This window comes from Zalophus californianus, chromosome 7, assembly GCF_009762305.2.
Source record: "Zalophus californianus isolate mZalCal1 chromosome 7, mZalCal1.pri.v2, whole genome shotgun sequence".
NCBI lineage: Eukaryota > Metazoa > Chordata > Mammalia > Carnivora > Otariidae > Zalophus > Zalophus californianus.
Window position 1 is genome coordinate 31723007 of NC_045601.1, and position 19886 is coordinate 31742892.

At 40.9% G+C, this 19886-nt stretch overlaps 2 protein-coding genes across 3 annotated transcripts; both read left to right on the forward strand.

Annotated features, from left to right (window-relative positions):
• Positions 1-4724: 4724 nt before the first annotated feature.
• Positions 4725-19778, forward strand: LOC113927853 (vascular non-inflammatory molecule 3). Its single transcript, XM_027604029.2, is given in 8 exon segments — positions 4725-4977; positions 5103-5233; positions 15660-15774; positions 15776-15853; positions 16398-16743; positions 16746-16957; positions 18824-18997; positions 19656-19778. Coding segments are annotated over 8 exon segments (1392 nt in total). The 5' UTR covers positions 4725-4764.
• On the forward strand, positions 5111-12309 carry LOC113927404 (thymosin beta-10-like). 2 transcript variants are annotated; one of them, XM_035728625.1, is made up of 2 exons: positions 5111-5233; positions 11882-12309. In XM_035728625.1, exon 2 carries the CDS (start codon positions 11993-11995, stop codon positions 12125-12127), a length of 135 nt encoding a protein of 44 aa, XP_035584518.1. In that variant the 5' UTR covers positions 5111-5233; positions 11882-11992; the 3' UTR covers positions 12128-12309. The 2 variants fall into 2 exon arrangements, with proteins under 2 accessions (XP_035584518.1, XP_035584519.1); XM_035728626.1 differs by lacking the exon at positions 5111-5233 and adding an exon at positions 6633-6738.
• Positions 19779-19886: the final 108 nt, after the last annotated feature.

Genomic DNA, 19886 nt, shown 5'->3' on the forward strand with positions numbered 1-19886 from the left:
GGGAGGGAGTAGGGATAAAGACACACACACACATACACACACACACAGGAGTGGGGGGCCGGGGTGGAGGAGATAGGACAGAAACAGAGACAGAAAGAAACTGCATTTGTCCATGTTTTCCTTGGAAATTTACTTCCAATCACCAGATTCATACACTTCCCGTAGAGTTCCTGCTGTTGACTATAGCCAGATCACACATTCTCTCTCTCTCTCAAAAAAATTTATGAAAATGTTTCAGACACACAGAAATTATAAAGGATTGCATAACAATCACCTATGTACCCACTGCCCAGTTTATGCAATGAAGCAGGCTGCCCCTTGTGTTCCCTTCCAATCACATTCTCCTCCTTTCCCTGGTCCGTTCTCTGGATGAAATCGCTATCCTAAGATTTTTCTAGATCGTTCCCATGACTTTCTGGCAGTTTATTACATATGTACATATTTCTGCTTAGTACGATTTTGCATCTTTTTGAACTATGTATATATGCATATTTATTGCATAGAAATACATTGCATTTCTTATTTCTATATAAGAAATTGTGAGCTTAATCCATGTAAATAAGCATGACTCTAATTTCACGCATTTTCACTGCTGTATGGTGTGCAGTTATATGAATGTGCTAGTTATTAAGCTGTTGTCACTCAGCTCCAAACCCACGCTTCTCCATTCTTCTTGATGGTGGGCTAGGACTAGGCATACCTGTTTCTCCTTTGCCTCCTGGCTCCCTATTAGACTCTGCCGATAGGGGGCACTAGAAGAATATGGAAGGTTGGAAGAGAGGCGCCAGGACTTTCTGTTTGCTCATCTATCACAATTGTCCCATCCACCCAGGGGCTGTAGTTTGTTCGGGTAGCAGAAGCCTCTAATTTTCAGTTTGTTCCCATTCTCTACCAGCACCAGCCATTGCCTCCTCCAGAGATTAGAGTCCTAGGTCCCTGGGGATCCGCCTCTCGGGATCTGGCTCTCAGCTCCACAGGCTCCTCTGGAAAGCTTCCAAACCCTCACAGCCTCTCTTCCCTCTGGTCTCAAACACAGGAGTGGTAGCTGTTTTCTGCAGTTCTCTTTGCTACCCAAGGGTTCCTTTCATGTCCTTCATTCATCAAATACCTCTTTAACCAAATCCCTATGTTAAATTCTCTTAAAATAATTGGTGTAGATTCTGTTTTCCTGGTTGCCTCTTGTCTGGTACATTGGCGAAAACAATATTCATGTGTCCTTTCTCCTATTGATGAATATGGTGAGCATATTGCCCTGAAATCTTGGGTAAATTCCATGATGTAGTAACAAACAATGTGGGGGGGGGGGCAGTGATGGTTCCAGGCATCCTGTCAGGGCCTCTCCCCCAGCCAAAGGTAAAAAAGCAAAAGGCCCATCGTCTGACTTCCTCTGACTTGCCATATTCTTCACGTCACAGGGACTGTGGGGACCATGAACTTTGGATGCACATCTGTGAGAACACAAGCTTTGTGGCCACATGCAAGCAGGTGTTTATATGATTTCTTAGGAATGGGCTGAACCAAGAAGCAACATTAGCTGGGCGCCTGGGTGGCTCAGATGGTTAGGCGTCTGCCTTCGGCTCAGGTCATGATCCCAGGGTCCTGGGATCGAGTCCCGCATCGGGCTCCCTGCTCCTTGGGAGCCTGCCTCTCCTTCTACCTCTCTCGCTCTCTCTCTGTCTCTCATGAATAAATAAATAAAATCTTTATTAAAAAAACCACATTAGCTGATTCTGAGTCATCATTTTCAACAGTCTTCGTCCTTGGACCTTTTTCTGTGGTTTAGCTTGTTCAACAGGTGCTTAGGTTATCTAATTTTTGGTTATTTATTTATTACAATTTTTATTACTATTAATTCCTAGTATAAATAAAGTTTCTCTGAACATCCTTGTATATGTCTCTTTGATCTTAAGTCAAAGAACTTTTTGGATACCTACTATATGTCAGGGGGCCTTGTGCTGGATGGTGATAATGAATAGCCCAAAAATTCTGTTTCTTCAGGATCGCAGTCTAGAAGACAGAGCTTCACTATCAGTACCATCATTCATTACCATAGTAATCCAATTTGAACACTTAGAAAATACCTCACACTGTGCTAAGCATTTTCAAGCATCTCATTTAACACTGTAATAAAAGTCATAGAATGATAATGCTGTGATCAATATAAGGGCCAGGAATGGGTCCATTTTACCTTGGAAGACAACAAAGATCTGAGGGGCCAGCTGGGTAAATCAGTCAGGGCATTCTAGGTAGACTTAGTCATGTGTACAAAGACATGGAAGAATAGCATGCTATAAAAAGAGTACAACATATTGGAGGGGTGGTGGAAAGGAGAAGAGTAAAGGAGGAAGAGGAAGGAGAAACAATAAAAATAGGAGGAAAGGGTGGGATCATTGAAGCACAAAGGAAGTCTAGACATTATCCTGAAACTAACAAAAAGATGTGTTGAAGGATTTTAGAGTATAATATTATGATGAATCAAAGAGTTTTAAAAAATAACTTTGATAGTGGTTTAGAAGATAGAGTAGATGGGAGTAGAAAGGGAAATTCTAAATGCAGGGTGGCCAGATAGAGACAACTTTCCTCAGGATACTGATGGCAGAACAGCCCCTGGGGATATGCTTGAAGAACACCAAGGAAACCAACACAACTGGAGCCACATGAACGTGGGGGAAATTACTAGGAGTTGATGTTAGAAGTAACAGGAGGCTGGATCATAGTGAGGCTTCTAGGCATTGCAAGAACTTGGCTTTTTACTCTGAGTGAAGTGGGATGCCATTGAAAGATTTTGAGCAGAGTAGTGACACAGTTTCATATTTTAATAGGATCATTCTGATTCCTGTTGAGCAAAAGTAGAAGTAGTGGTACCAAAACCAGGTAGGAGGGTATTGGAATAATCCAGGCCAGAGATGATGGTGGCTTGGACCAGGATTGCGGTAGCAAAAGGTCTCCTGATTGAACATGTGTAGAGGGAGAGACAAAGAGAAAAATAAGTATAACTCCAAGGGCTTTGGCCTGAAAAATTAGAGGGCTAAAACCCGTTAACTGAGATCCGAAATCCAGGTTGTAGAAGAACTTGAACAATGTCAGCTTTTCCCAAATTTCAGTTAATCATGTCATTATGTCATGATCTTCATGATTTTTGCATTAACCATACACTATTTATTACTTATTTGGTATTCTTTTGAAATAGATGGACATTTTTAATGTTGCCTCATCCTAAACTCTACTATTTATGGGTTTATGAATCATAAATTTTCTTCCTTTTAAAAAAGATTTTATTCATTTGAGAGTGTGCGAGAGAGAGAGAGAGCTTGAACAGGAGGAGGGGGAAGCAGATTCCTCATTGAGTAGGGAGGCCAATGCGGGACTCCATCCTAGGAGCAGGAGGAGGGAGAAGCAGATTCCTCATTGAGTAGGGAGGCCAATGCGGGACTCGATCCTAGGACCCCAGGATCATGACCTGAGCCAAAGGCCGACACTTAACTGACTGAGTCACCCAGGCACCCTCCCCTTATTAAAGATTTTATTTATGAGTCATAAAGTTTCTAATAAGCATGGTAGTCTATAACTATTTTTTAAAATATTTTATTTATTTATTTTAGAGAGAGACAGAGACAGAGAGCAAGCAGGGAGAGGAGCAGAGGGAGAGAGAAAAGCAGACTCAGTGCTGAGCGTGAGCCCAACTTGGGGCTCCATCTCATGATGAGGAGATCAAGACCTGAGCCAAAATCAAGAGCTGGATGTTTAACCGACTGAGCCACCCAGGCGCCTCAATCTGTAACTATCAAAAGTATTTATCTGTATATCTTGCAAAATCAACTTGCTTACCTCTCATGAAGCATGGACCACATTTGTAGAATTAGTGTTTTAAACAATAGAAAATCACTGACTCTATAGGAGTCTAAGTGACATAACAGGAGCTGGACTTCAGAGAAAATTCATTTGATGGCCATGGGTGGAATGATCAACTTTGGCCATTGTGGCAGGTAGGGAGATAAATTTAAAGCAGAATCTGGCTTAGCATAATAAATCAGAAAAGGAAGAGACGTTTAAAAGAAACTTTATGATGAATTAGATGTGGGAGCAAAGGGAGAAGAAAATGTCATTATTGACCATGTTATAATCTGTGTTTTACAACGTGACCAGTTAAAGTTCCTACATCTCAGACTATTTGACAGTCTTTCCAGGAGAAACCAGCAACTGTGGTTCCTGCTGAAATCCTCTTATAATGCAAAAGTTGAGGGCCACTGGTCATGAACCAGTGAACCCAATCATAAGCACGTATATCTATTCTCCCTTGGCATCTTGTGAGCTCTGTTACAACTGGAGCTTGCCTTACAGTCTGTTCTGTGTCTGTTATAGCCACATACATACGTTCTCAACACATCGTTGGTATGGTGCTGCCTTCTAGAATAGTTGAGTATTGGCTCTATTAATGGAAACACCGAACTACCAGGAAAACGTATTTTATTTAAAAAAAAAAAAAAGAGTCCAAGAGTTTTTTGGATTGGGGTGGACTCATCTGATCAGCTCATTAATTTCGCTTTGAGAGTTGAATGAACTTCTGGACCAGTGTCAACAGCAACATTGCACACCTGAGTCAATCTAAATATGTACTTTCAGCTGTCCATTTCCTTGTTCAACATCCCTTCTTAATGTGTTGTGTAATGCATTTGTGGTAGCAAGCAGGGCTTTACCATAAAAGTTTCTCCGGTGATGCCAGATATGAGGATCTGAGTTTATCGAAGATTTCTAATTTTAGCTATGATTATGTTGTATTTTCCAAAATATGTGACAATATTTGCCCTCTTTGTCCCAAGTGTTGGTGCGCTGGACACTTTTATCGCTGTGGTCTATGAACATGCTGTTATATTACGTAATAGAACAGAAACACCTGTGCCAAAAGAAGAAGCTTTGCTCCTGATGAACAAGAACATAGATGTTTTGGAGAAAGCAGTTAAACTGGCTGCCAGGCAGGTATTGCCCCCCCCCCCTTTTTTTAATGCTGGCTGGGTTATTGTAAAGGAAATTTGAAACTTGGAAAGAGTGTGGGTATTTGGAATATATAAAAAACTTTTTTTGCTGCCACTTGTTTTGAGCAGGGTGCACATATCAACGTTACCTCAGAAGATGGAATTTATGGCTGGGTCTTCACGAGAGAGACCATTGACCCCTATCTGGAAAATATCCCAGACCCTGACATGAACTGGATTCCATGTAGAGATCCCCAGAGGTAATGCCATTACCCTTTGAATTTTGAACATAAAATTGTGATACTCTAAAATACAAATAGCAAATCCATTAAGCTTGACTAGTATTCTTGCTGGCAATAGATCTATGGCTCTGGACTTACAAGCCTCATAATACAGACCATCTGCCATGACTTGAAATGATGATGCTTGGTTGGTTATTTTTTGTGGTCTTCTTTAATGAATGGCATGTGTATAGAGTTTTTATAATAAATGGGCTTAATTGGGTTTCAACAAAGTGAAAAAGTTGTAATACCTGGGGCCTCTGTTCCCAAATAAAGGAAGTTCAACCATGAACACCTGCCTTCTTTGCACGAATGGTAAAAAGATAAATGAGCTTATGTTTCCAAAAGAGCTTTGACATCACTGTCATTTGGAATGTGATCAGTATGGGAATGGAAAGTGTGTGGGACTTGAAAAAGGAAGCATTTTTTCTGAGATCACAACATACCACTTCTTAGCTGAGTGATGTGTGGCAGGTAACCTGTACACTTGACATCTCTGTTTCTTTATCCATAAAACAGAGATAATAAAATCTACTGTTCTACTTCCTTTACAGAGTAGACAAGAGTGTCAAGGGAAGTAATACACATAGAATCTCAACACTGTTGTGTCTCTAATGTTAGCTGTCACTATTACTTTTTTTTTTTTTTAACAAAAAGAACTGGATCTGAACTTCTTTGTTTTCTTGTCAGAGAAATGTTAGTAATTATCAATAGCTGCGGTTTAAGCATGATTTTCTTAGGGAAAATCTGTAAAAAACATAAAAAAGATATATGAAGTTATTCTAGGTGTATTTACTTTTTTAAATAGTTCATATGTAATTCCTTTAAAAGGCAAAATCTGCGCATTAAAAAGTAATTTAATTTGCTAATTTAAAACGTACATGCATCTGTTCAGAACTATATCTGTTGCACAAAAAAAGGATATCTTTAGTAATTTTGACATTTGAAATTGACTAGGCAGTCAAGTCCGATGCTACAACATAGGAGCTCTACTATGTGAGAATTTTTTTTTTAAAGATTTTATTTATTTATCTGAAAGAGAGAGAGAATGAGAGAGAGCACATGAGAGGGGGGAGGGTCAGAGGGAGAAGCAGACTCCCTGCTGAGCAGGCAGCCCGATGCGGGACTCATCCCAGGACTACAGGATCATGACCTGAGCCAGAGGCAGTCACTTAACCAACTGAGCCACCCAGGCACCCTATGTGAGTCAGTCTTGCCAAGGATTTTCACCTTTGAAAAAATATTCTCTGAGTGTTGCATGGTCTGTGTTTACAGTAACCACACAACTATAATCCAATGTTTACTTGATTATGGGTTTTGTTTGTTTTTTTCTAGAGCAGGAAGGACTCATTATTTGCAATGATTCAAGAGGCTGATACTAAAATTCACTCTGTTTGCCTGGGCTGATAAAACTGATTTTCCTAGGGGAAAGATGTCCCAAAGCCTGATAATTAATCTCAGATGAATTATTTTAAGTTGGGAAGGTAGGTGACCAATGAAACTTTAACTTGTTTGTTAATGTCTTGCATAATGTCTTGCAGACATTTATTCAAATGGTAAGTTTTCAGCTCTGAGTTATAAAAGAAGAAATCCAATATTTAATATAATGGCAATATTGGTTAAAAAAACGCCACCATTTCTTCCCTACTAATATTTATCTCTAAGGGGGATAATAGAGGGCCACATGGCCATCCCTACGTATTTAAATACTATCATTTAGAATATTGACACGTCTGAGCTTTACCCATGAGGAACTAACAGAAGATATTAAAATACTTAATTATTTATCAAAAAGAAAGAAACAAAGGAAGGTGGGAAGGAAGGATGGAAGGAAGGAAGGAAGGAAGGAAAAAGAAAAAGGAAAGATGTGATAGTTTTATTGACGATCTTAATGAATAGCAATGTTAACAATATTGCCCTGTTTTTCCTGAGGGGGGAAGAAAAAAGAAATGGTTTGCAGCAATAGTCATAAATCTGTCCTTTCTGTTCAAAGATTAGCTCAACATCAACTGCAGAGGAGCTGAGAAATGATGGAGAGAACCCAATGGCTTTTTTTTTTAATGTTATGTTAATCACCATACATTACATCATTAGTTTTTAATGTAGTGTTCCATGATTCATTGTTTGCATATAACACCCAGTGCTCCATCCAGCATGCGCCCTCCCCAATACCCACCACCAGGCCAACCCATCCCCCCACTCCCTCCCCTCTAGAACCCTCAGTTTGTTTCTCAGAGTCCATAGTCTCTCATGGCTCGTCTCCCCCTCTGATTTCTCCCCCTTCATTTTTCCCTTCCTGCTATCTTCTTCTTCTTCTTCTTTTTTAACATGTACTTTAATGTACTATTTGTTTCAGAGGTACAGATCTGTGATTCAACAGTCTTACACAATTCACAGCACTCACCATAGCACGTACCCTCCCCAATGTCCATCACCCAGCCACCCCATCCCTCCCACCCCCTCACCACTCCAACAACCCTCAGTTTGTTTCCTGAGATTAAGAATTCCTCATATCAGTGAGATCATATTATATATGTCTTTCTCTGACTTATTTCGCTCAGCATAATACCCTCCAGTTCTATCCACGTCGTTGCAAATGGCAAGATTTCATTCCTTTTGATGGCCGCATAATATTCCGGTGTGTGTGTGTGTGTGTGTGTGTGTGTGTGTGTGTGTGTGTGTATACCACATCTTCTTTATCCATTCATCTGCTGATGGACATCTTTTTTTTTTTTAAAGATTTTATTTATTTTTGAGAGAGAGAGAGAGAGAGAGAGAGAGAGAGAGCACATGAGGGGGGAGGGTCAGAGGGAGAAGCAGACTTCCTGCTGAGCAAGAAGCCCGATATGGGACTCGATCCTGGGACTCCAGGATCATGACCTGAGCCGAAGGCAGTTGCTTAAACAACTGAGCCACCCGGCGCCCTGCTGATGGACATCTTGGCTCTTTCCATAGTTTGGCTATTGTGGACATTGCTGCTATAAACATTGGGGTGCACGTAGCCCTTCGGATCACTACATTTGTATCTTTGGGGTAAATACACTGTAATGCTATTGCTGGGTCATAGGATAGCTCTATTTTCAACATCGTGAGGAAACTCCATACTGTTTTCCAGCTTGCATTCCCACCAACAGTGTAGGAGGGTTCCCCTTTCTCCACATCCCCGCCAACATCTGTCATTTCCTGACTTGTTAATTTCAGCCATTCTGACTGGTGTGAGGTGGTATCTCATTGAGGTTTTGATTTGGATATCCCTGATGCCGAGCAATGTTGAGCACTTTTTCATGTGTCTGTTGGCCATTTGGATGTCTTCTTTGGAAAAATGTCTGTTCATGTCCTCTACCCATTTCTTGATTGGATTATTTGTCCTTTGGGTGTTGAGTTTGATAAGTTCTTTATAGATTTGGGATACTAGCCCTTTATCTGATATGTCATTTGTAAATATCTTCTCCCATTCCGTGGGTTGTCTTTTGGTTTTGTTGACTGTTTCTTTTGCTGTGCAAAAGCTTTTTATCTTGATGAAGTTCCAATAGTTCATTTTTGCCCTTGCTTCCCTTGCCTTTGGCGATGTTTCTAGGAAGAAGTTGCTGTGGCTGAGGTCAAAGAGGTTGCTGCCTGTGTTCTCCTTTAGGATTTTGATGGACTCCTGTCTCACACTTAGGTTTTTCATCCATTTGGAGTCTATTTTTGTGTGTGGTGTAAGGAAATGGTCCAGTTTCATTCTTCTGCATGTGGCCGTCCAATTTTCCCAACACCATTTGTTGAAGAGACTGTCTTTTTTCCACCGGACATTCTTTCCTGCTTTGTCAAAGATTAGTTGACCATAGAGTTGAGGGTCCATTTCTGGGCTCTCTATTCTGTTCCATTGATCTATGTGTCTGTTTTTGTGCCAGTACCATACTGTCTTGATGATGACAGCTTTGTAATAGAGCTGGAAGTCCGGAAATGTGATGCCACCAGCTTTGCTTTTCTTTTTCAACATTCCTCTGGCTATTCAGGGTCTTTTTTGTTTCCATACAAATTTTAGTATTATTCTTTCCATTTCTTTGAAAAAAGTGGATAGTATTTTGATAGGGATTGCATTAAATGTGTAGATTGCTCTAGGTAGCATTGGCATCTTCACAATGTTTGTTCTTCCAATCCATGAGCATGGAACGTATTTCCATTTCTTTGCGTCTTCCTCAATTTCTTTCATGAGTATTTTATAGTTATCTGAGTACAAATTCTTTGCCTCTTTGGTTAGATTTATCCCTAGGTATCTTATGGTTTTGGGTGCAATTGTAAATGGGATCAACTCCTTAATTTCTCGTTCTTCTGTCTTGTTGTTGGTGTATAGGAATGCCACTGATTTCTGTGCATTGATTTTATATCCTGCCACTTGACTGAATTCCTGTATGAGTTCTAGCAATTTTGGGCTGGAGTCTTTAGGGTTTTCCACATACAGTATCATATCATCTGCAAAGAGTGAGAGTTTGACTTCTTCATTGCTGATTCGGAAGACTTTGATTTCTTTTTGTTGTCTGATTGCTGTGGCTAGGACTTCTAATACTATGTTGAATAGCAGTGGTGAGAGTGGACATCCCTGCCGCGTTCCTGACCTTAGGGGGAAAGCTCTCAGTTTTTCCCCATTGAGAATGATATTCGCTGTGGATTTTTCATAGATGGCTCTTATGATATTGAGGTATGTAACCTCTAACCCTATACTCTGAAGAGTTTTGATCAAGGAAAGATGCTGTACTCTGTCAAATGCTTTTTTTCTGCATTTGATCCTCTATTGAGAGGATCATATGGTTCTTCTTTCTTTTCTTAATGTATTGTATCACATTGATTGATTTGCAGATGTTGAACCAACCTTGCAGCCCAGGGATAAATCCCACTTGGTCATGGTAAATAATCCTTTTAATGTACTGTTGGATCCTATTGGCTAGTATTTTGGTGAGAATTTTTGCATCCATGTTCATCAAGGATATTGGTCTGTAATTCTCCTTTTTGATGGGGTCTTTGTCTGGTTTTGGGATCAAGGTAATGGTGGCCTCTTAAAATGAGTTTGGAAGTTTTCCTTCCATTTCTATTTTTTGGAACAGTTTCAGAAGAATAGGTGTTAATTCTTCTTTAAATGTTTGGTGGAATTCCCCTGGGAAGCCATCTGGCCCTGGATTTTTCTTTGTTGGGAGATTTTTGATTACTGCTTCAATTTCCTTAGTGGTTATAGGTCTGTTCAGGTTTTCTGTTTCTTCTTGGTTCAGTTTTGGTAGTTTATACACCTCTAGGAATGCATCCATTTCTTCCAGATTATCTAATTTGCTGGCATATACTTGCTCATAATATGTCCTTATAATTGTATTTCTTTGGTGTTGGTTGTGATCTCTCCTCTTTCATTCATGATTTTATTTATTTCGATCATTTCTCTTTTCTTTTTGATAAGTCTGGCCAGGGGTTTATCAATCTTATTAATTCTTTCAAAGAACCAGCTCCTACTTTCATTGACCTGTTCTACTGTTCTTTTGGTTTCTATTTCATTGATTTCTGCTCTGATCTTTATTATTTCTCTTCTCTGGCTGGGTTTAGGCTTTATTTGCTGTTCTTTTTCCAGCTCCTTTAGGTGTAGGGTTAGGTTGTGTATTTGAGACCTTCCTTGTTTCTTGAGAAAGGCTTGTATTGTTATATACTTTCCTCTCAGGACTGCCTTTGCTGCATCCCAAAGATTTTGAACAGTTGTGTTTTCATTTTCATTCGTTTCCATGAATTTTTTAAAATTCTTCTTTAATTTCCTGGTTGACCCATTCATTCTTTAGTAGGATGCTCTTTAGCCTCCATGTATTTGAGTTCTTTCTGACTTTCCTCTTGTGACTGAGTTCTAGTTTCAAAGCATTGTGGTCTGAAAATATGCAGGGAATGATCCCAATCTTTTGGTACCAGTTGAGACCTGATTTGTGACCTAGGATGTGATCTATTCTGGAGAATGTTCTATGGGCACTAGAGAAGAATATGTATTCCCTTGCTTTGGGATGGAATGTTCTGAACATGTCTGTGAAGTCCATTTGCTCCAGTGTGTCATTTAAAGTCTTTATTTCCTTGTTGATCTTTTGCTTAGATGATCTGTCCATTTCAGTGAGGGGTTGTTAAAGTCCCCCACTATTATTGTATTGTTGTCAATGTGTTTCTTTGCTTTTGTTATTAATTGCCTTATATAATTGGCTGCTCTCATGTTAGGGGCATAGATATTTACAATTATTAGATCTTCTTGTTGGAGAGACCCTTTTCAGTAGGATATAGTGTCCTTCTTCATCTCTTATTACAGTCTTTGGTTTAAAATCTAATTTGTCTGGTATAAGGATTGCCACCCCAGCTTTCTTTTGGTGTCCATTAGCATGGTAAATGGTTTTCCACCCCCTCACTTTCAATCTGGGGGTGTCTTTGGGTCTAAAATGAGTCTCTTGCAGACAGCATATCGATGAGTCTTGATTTTTATCCAATCTGATACCCTGTGTCTTTTGATTGGGGCATTTAGCCCATTTACATTCAGGGTATCTATTGAAAGATATGAATTTAGTGCCATTGTATTGCCTGTAAGATGACTGTTACTGTATATTGTCTGTGTTCCTTTTTGGTCTATGTTACTTTTAGGCGTATTTTGGTCTGTTAGAAGAAAGTGCCTCCGGTCTCCTGCTGCAGCAACGCGAGTGGGAGCACCAGACGCCGGGCTCAGAGCGGAACTCCACGGATTGCTTTAAGAAAATGGCAGACAAGCCGGACATGGGGGAAATGGCCAGCTTTGATAAGGCCAAGCTTAAGAAAACAGAGACGCAGGAGAAGAACACCCTGCCGACCAAAGAGACCATTGAGCAGGTGAAGCGGAGTGAAATTTCCTAAGAACCTAGAGGATTCCCCACCCCCGTCATCTTCGAGACACCCCAGTCATGATGTGGAGGAAGAAGAGCCATCTGCAAGATGGACACGAGCGACAAGCTGCACTGTGAACCCGGGCACTTTGTGCCGACGCCACCGGCCTGCAGGTCTCTGAAGGGACCCCCCCCCCCAATCGGACTGCCAAATTCTCCGGTTTGCCCTGGGATATTATAGCAAATTATTTGTATGTCTAATGAAAATGAAAATAAAACACACCTCGTGGCAAAAAAAAAAAAAAAAGAAGAAGAAGAAAGTGCCTCCCATAATTTTAAAGAAAAAAAATATATATGTACAAAAATAAGGGTTAATACGATGAAGGGATGCAATATGACTGTAAGTATGAAAATTATAAAAGATTTTATAAAAGGAATTGCTAAGATAAGAAGTTGGTTGAAAAAAGAAAGAAGAGGATTTAAAAAAACGTGGAGGGAGAGAATGTGATCAGGTAGGAGACTAGAACAAAGCCATACACTAGAGATTTAGGATGTATTTTGATCTGTTAGAAGAAACTGTATCTCAAAATTTTAAAGAGAGAACAACTTATATATATATATATATATATATATATACACCAAAAATAAGGGTAACTACTATGAAGGGAAAGAATATGACCCTAAAAATGAAAAATAAAAAAGATTTTTTAAAAAAGGGATTGATAAGATGTTGGTTGAAAAGGGGGAAAAGAAAAATTAAAAAAAAAAGAGTTAAAAAAATTAACTTTAAAGACTAAAGAATCATGGGGAAAAAGCCATGAATTCTATGTGCAGTATTCCCCTAGCGCTGGAGTTCTCCCGTTCTCAATGATTGGTAAACTTGGTCTTGGCTTGCTGGCTGCTCTTGCTGATCATCTGGGGGAGGGGCCTGTTGCCGTGGTTCCCAAATGTCTTTGCCGGAGGCGGAATTGCCCCGCCCTTGCCGGTCCCGGCTAAGTAATCTGCTCGGGTTTGCTCTCAGGAGCTTTTGTTCCCTGCAAGCTTTCCTACAGAATTTGAGGACGAGAGTGAAAATGGTGGCCTCCCAATCTCCGCCCAGAGGAGCCGAGAACTCGGGGCCCCGCTCCTCAATGTGCCCCCAGAGAAAAGCAGTCACTCCCGTGTCCCTGGTCTCCAGCCACACTCCGTGCTCACCCGGCCGGTGACCAAGCATTGCTATCTCTGGCACCCGACCTCGTGTGGAGTCTCCAAACCCAGCAGATCCCTGCGGTGCGCTCCCGCGCCGCTCCTCCCGGGGGAGGAAGGGGAGTCTCCCCCGCTCTGCCGCTTGTCGGGTCCTTGCTGGAGGAGCAGTGGCTCAACTGTGCCGCGGATCACAGTTTATGGCAACCCCAAGCTGAGAGCCGGCGCCTCGGTTCCGTCTCTGCAGCCGGCTTCTCCGCTCTAATACCTGGGAGCTCTGCTGCCCTCAGGCACCCCCGGTCTTTCTGTGACCCCGAGGGTCCTGAGACCACACTGTCCCGCGAGGTTTCCACCCCCCGCTTAGCCACTGCAGTGACGTCCCTCAGCGGAGCCGGCTTCTAAAAGTTCCGATTTTGTGCTCCGGGGCTCTAGCACTTGCCAGAAGCGGCCAGGGGAGGCCCCCTCCCCCACCATCTACCTTCCTGAATATCACCTTGGATTCACTTCTCCGCACGCCCTACCTTCCAGAAAGTGGTCGCTTCTCTGTTCAGAGAGTTGTTGCTACTCTCCTCTTCGATCTCCTGTTGAGTTCGTAGGTGTTCAGAATGGTTTGATCCCTATTCAGCTGAATTCCTGAGACCAGACGAAATCCAGGTCTCCTACTCCTCCGCCGTCTTTCTCCTCCTCTCTGAGCCCAATGGCTTCTAAAAGCAGTAAATCCATCAGTTTCCTGGGTTGTCCTCTTGTAGTTACAAAATCCATATTCGTCATTATTTTTTTATTGAGTACCTACTTGGTTCCAGGAACTGTACCCAGTACACTATACATATTATCTCATTCAATTTATGTGGCAAGTATAACTATTTCCATTTTAAGTATCAGGGAAAGAAGGAGGCTTAAGGTCTCATATTGGTAATTATCATGGCAGGAATTCAAACATGGACAGTTAATTTCCATTTGAACCCTGTAACTGAATAGACTCTGAGTGCCTGGATGTGCCATATTATATTTGAAATTACCAGTGACCAGTCAATCCACTCCTTTGACAGAATGTTCTGGTTGCTAAAATTTTTATCTTTTCTGCATATCTGTCTCTATAACTTTAGTCTTTGTGCTGACTTTATTATATGTTTGTGCATATGGCTCACCTTCAGATTAGAGCCTTTTCAGATATTTGAAACCACTTATCATTCCACCTGTTTCATCACCTCAATCCCTTCTTATTTCTTGGATAATGCCCCCAATGTAGATGGATTTGGCACTACTTTGAGAAGCAATTTCATAGTATGTATTTATCTTGGGGTTTCTCATGAGCACCCTCTAAGGCAGGAAGGAAGCTATTATGTTGTACTGACAGATGAGGAAACTGAGCCAGCATAGTGAAGCCCTTTTCTCCCTCTCTTTTACCTCCCTCCCTCCCTCCCACCCTCCCTCCGTTCCTTCCTTCCTGAAATATTTCAAGTACATAATGTTGCATTTGTCCTCTATAGAAGATGATTGACATAGAACCAACTATTTATTGCTTCCTATTAAGACTATGGCTTGAATTAAAGAAAGGTCCTCCTCATTAGAAGAGTGTGTTGGGCGCCTGGGTGGCTCAGTAAGTTGAGCATCTGACTCTTGGTTTCCACTCAGGTCATCATCTTGGGGTTGTGGGATTGAGCCCTGAGTTGGGCTCTGTGCTCAGCGGGGAGTCTGCTTGAGATTCTCTCTCTCTCTCTCCCTCTGCCCCTCCCCCTGCTCTCTCTCTCTCTCTCTCTCTCAAATAAATAAATAAAATCTTAAAAAAAGAGCATGTTATAGTTCAAGTCCTTCATTTAACTGCCTGAAAGCACTTTATGAGAGAAAGCTTTGCTTCTCTTCTTTCTCCTCTTCCTCCACCTTCTTTTCTGTGCTTCAGTCTCACACTGCAGTTGAGAGTCTGGCACATTAAAATAGATTAGCTTTCAGGGGAGGTGGGGGGCTGGGCAAATTGGGTGAAGGAGAGTGGGAGGTACAGCCTTCCAGTTATGGAATGAATAAGTCATGGAATAAAAGGCACAACATAAGGAATATAGTCAATGGTATTGTGATAGAGTTGTATGGTGACAGATGTAACTGCCCTTGTGGTGAGCACGGCATAATGTATAGAGTCCAATCATTATATTATTTTTTTACACCTAAAACCGCTGTAATATTGTGTGTCAATTATACTTCAATAAAAAATAAACAAAAGATTAGTTTTCATAAAGATGAAGATTATATTGCTTGTGAAATTTTAGGTCTTCTCTGATTTGATTCTTAACCTAGAGCTTGTGTTCTAACTAACAGGCAAAGTATCATTTTGGAAGATTAGGAATCACTTAAATATAGTGAGTTTAAGGCAATATCTATTAAATTAGGTTTGGCTACACCCTGGTGCAAGTAAAGCCCAGCTGCCTGGCCAAGGACAACTCTATCTACATTGTGGCAAATATTGGGGACAAGAAGTCGTATAGTGCCAGCGACCCTCAGTGTCCCCCCCAGTGGTTGTTACCAGTACAACACTGATGTGGTGTTCGGTTCTCAGGGAAAACTGGTGGCACGCTACCATAAGGTGAGAAGTTCTTTTGTTTTTCTGTGGTATGGGTGTAGACTCATCTGTTGAATGTGGGTGAGACAATCATAATGAATGCATTTCTTAATTATGTTTTAGTTGAACAGGGGCTTTCATTTACTTTGGTCTCATATAAGGGTTCTGAGTTTAAATTAATCATAGAATAGAATATGGCAGAATATTGAAACAATGGGATAATAGTCTCACAAGGATTTTAATAGTTTCTGAGAAAGAAGGTGACATACTGTTTCATCCATGATTTAATACCAGGGTTAGTTTTCTGGCTCAATTCGTTAACATTTTATATGAAGCTTTAGTCAGTCATTCATTCCATTAGGACTTTTCTTTTTTAATTCAAGTAAGCTCTATGCCCAACATGGGGCTTGACCTCATGATGCAGAGATTAAGAGCCTCATGCTCTACCAACTGAGCCAGCTAGGTACCCCCATTAGGACAGTTTTGAATTTTCTAGTTGTTGGTAAGTTGGCTTAAAAGGGGGTTTATGTAAAAAAGAGAAGCCGCCCAAGTCAGTTGATAATTTCAGATAATTATGGAGGACATGGAGTCAGATTGGAACTATGTCAGTGTAACAAGCTATCTCCTTGATTATCCTGAAAGTGCTTATGCTTTGATAAAGTTATATCTAGTTTCTCATGGGAATGATTCCATTGGTTTGAGACCATGCAAAATTTGGAACCAATATTTGTGCGACTTTGTGTCCACTTCTGTAGGGAGTGGAATCTACATACCGGAAGCTGTCCAAGGGTATCACTATGACATGGAAACAGAGAGGGGCCAGCTGATGCTCTCAGAATCGAAGTCCTGGCCCTGTAGTGAACCCAGCTACTCTGCAGCTGTTGATTGGAGTGCTTATGCCAGGAGCATCAAGCCGTCTTGTCTGAGCAGTCAAATTTTCCAGGAATGATTTATTTTGATGGGCTCACCTTCATTGGGCTTAAGAGAAACACGGGAAATTACACAGTTTGCCAGAAAGACCTGTGTTGTCACTTAACTTACTAGATGTCTGAGAAGCCAACAGATGAGATGTATGCACTAGGTGCTTTTGATGGACTGCACACAGTAGAAGGTCAATATTACTTACAGGTAAAAATTGCTTCCGTGTGTTAGAATGGATTTTTTTATTAGTTTTTTTTTTTTTTTAATTTTACTAGACCATCACTGCATTTCTTTAAAAATTGTGCTGGATTCAATTAATTGGTATAATGCTAACATTGATTACTGAAATTTTACCCCACGGAATGCTTTATTTGTTTTAGTTTTAGCAAGAACAGAATTAGTTCTCTTAGCAGCAAAGTAGAACATAAAGCAGATTGATTCGTTCTTGGCCAGCCAGATTCAAGTTTAAAAAGCTGCAACTTCCTTGCATTCTCGTTTTGTGTCAGGTGGCTTTAGAGCTGTGTGTTCCAAACTGCCATCAACTGGCATCCAGAATAAGAATATCATTTCCCACCATGATGGAGTGCAGTAAAGATGTGTGACTGAATTAAAATAGATTTGCTTTAAACAAATATTTTATTAATCGATTCAAGTTAGAATTAGAAATGTTACAGGATTTTTTTCCATCGGTGCCGGGTGTTCTTGGTCATGTTGCTTTGAAGATTGAAGAAGAGGTAGACCAGACAGAGTGATGGGCAGCAAAGCAAGGTTTATTGAGTGATAGCAAACTGATAGTACAAAACTCCAGAGGAATGAAGGGACCTGAAAAGGTTGCCACCAGTGTTTCTAAGTCTAGGGGTTTTTATAGGATTGTTGGTGAGCTGTTTTAGTCTGATTAATCCTCCCTGCACCTGTCATCCAATCAGGTTTTTGTCACATGAGAAAGGATGGAGGCCTCCTTCCAGGGTAAAATCCTCTTAAGTGTGGTTTCCTCTTAGGGTGGGGCCCTTCTCCCTGCCTGCCTGCCTTCCAACTATCCTTCATCAGAAATAACTCTAGGGGCGCCTGGGTGGCTCAGTCGGTTAAGCGTCCGCTCAGGTCATGATCCCAGGGTCCTGGGATGGAGCCCCGCATCGGGCTCCCTGCTCAGTGGAGAGTCTGCCTCTCCCTCTGCCTGCCGCTCCCCCTGCTTTGTGCTCTTTCTCTCTCTGACAAATAAATAAATAGTCTTTAAAAAGTAATAAAATAAAAAAAAGAAATAGTTCTAATTATGAGCAATGGTACTCTGACTTTTAAAACCTAGTTTATTGCTTTTCACTTTATTAAAAAAAAAAAGACTTAATCTTGACCCATTGAATTGATTTTAGGATTCACTAATGAACTGTAGTTTGAAAAGACTCTGCTTCAGTGGTGTAGGGAACAAAGGCAGGCCACCCCAAGATGAGCCACTTTGGCATGAAGATTATTGTGAGATGAAAAGCAGTCAAAAGCTGGCAGATTCAGAAAAAGCTCCTTACTTCCCCCACAACTGCCTAAAAAGAATTGAGATAGAGAGGATCTGCTCCAGGAGGAGATCTATCACAATAGATAACTATGTCATGACATGAAGTAGGAGTGGCAGACAGGGAGGAACCCCTCACAAGGCCTATTTGAACAAAGTTGTCTATGTCCTTTTGTTTCCGAGTGGCTCAGCAAACATTTGTTTACCAAATGTTTGTTCTTTTCCATCTTCCTGTGAATTGCATTCTTTCTCTTTCAAGTCTCAGACCCCTAAACCTTTTTCCTTACTTCAGAATGACATATGTACCTCATTTGACCTGACTGCCTTTGGAATTGCCGTGTCTGTGTGGATTCCCCATAAGCACAAAATTAAATTTGACTTTCTCCTGTTAATCTGTCTCATGTCAACTCAGTTCTTAGTCTGGATAGAAGGACTATGAAGGGGACGGGAAATTCTTTCTCCCTGACAGGTGCAACCTAACAAATTTTCCTCTATTCTTTGAGATTGTGTCTCTTGTGGAGAAGATATTTCCAAGATTTCTGACCACATCTGTCTCTCCTTTGCCTCCATAGATATGCACATTACTGAAGTGTCAAACCACTGACCTGAGAACTTGTGGGGAGCTGGTGGGGTCAGCTTTTACCAAGTTTGAAGAATTCTCCCTTAGTGGCACATTTGCAACACGTTATGTTTTCCCACAGATCATTCTCAGTGGAAGTCAACTTGCTCCTGAGAGACATTATGAAGTAGGAGGAATTCAGGACGATAAATTTCTTTGAGCAGATGGGGTAGACTGGCATCATGAAAATCTTTGAAATTATGACACAGAATTGCAATGCTGTGGCTCACATTATATGGCAAAACTTTAAAGACAAGGGGAACCTATAACACGGAAGGGAGTTGTGATCTTAGATGTCTTTAGGCTGTGATAGGAAATCTGGGGTTCATTTTTCTACATAAATGTGATGTTGTGATCCAAGGCAACAGGAGGGTTATGGAGAATTAAAAAAAGAAACATTGATTGTGAATGATGGCAACTAATATTCTCTTTATTTGCATGGTGTAGAAGGCCCAAGTTAAATACATTAAATAATGCACCTACAGCTTGTTTCATGGGTATGTTATTTTAAGAAGTTGTTATAACAAGAGCAATAATGATATTATTATTATGAGTTAAAAGATTTTTTTTTATACATCATCTTTTTTAACCGCCTCTGCCATAGTTTACTTTTGCCCTTTCACCTAAATCTCTCTCCTATTCGAACTTTAGATCTGACACATGAGTCTTCTGACACCAAATCCTGTGTGTCTGTTACTATTTTAGAGTAAGGTTGTCAGAGAAGGGCCTCTGGGCTGGAAACCAAAGCTCTGCATTGGAGTTAAGCCTTTGCTCTCTTTGATCAGATTTCAAGAGATGGACGTCTGAGGAGCCGGGGCGGAGCCTCTCTGCCTGTCTTAGTTATGGCCCTGTACAGAAGAGTGTTTGAGAAGGACCCTCCATGCTTAGCGCAAGGACCTGGAAGATGACCATGATCTCCTCCCATGGGCACACTTTCAGGATTGCCCTGGCAAAGAAAGGGAGAAAAAAAAAAAAAAATTCTTCATGTCTGTTTAAAAGAGATGTCACAAACTGGC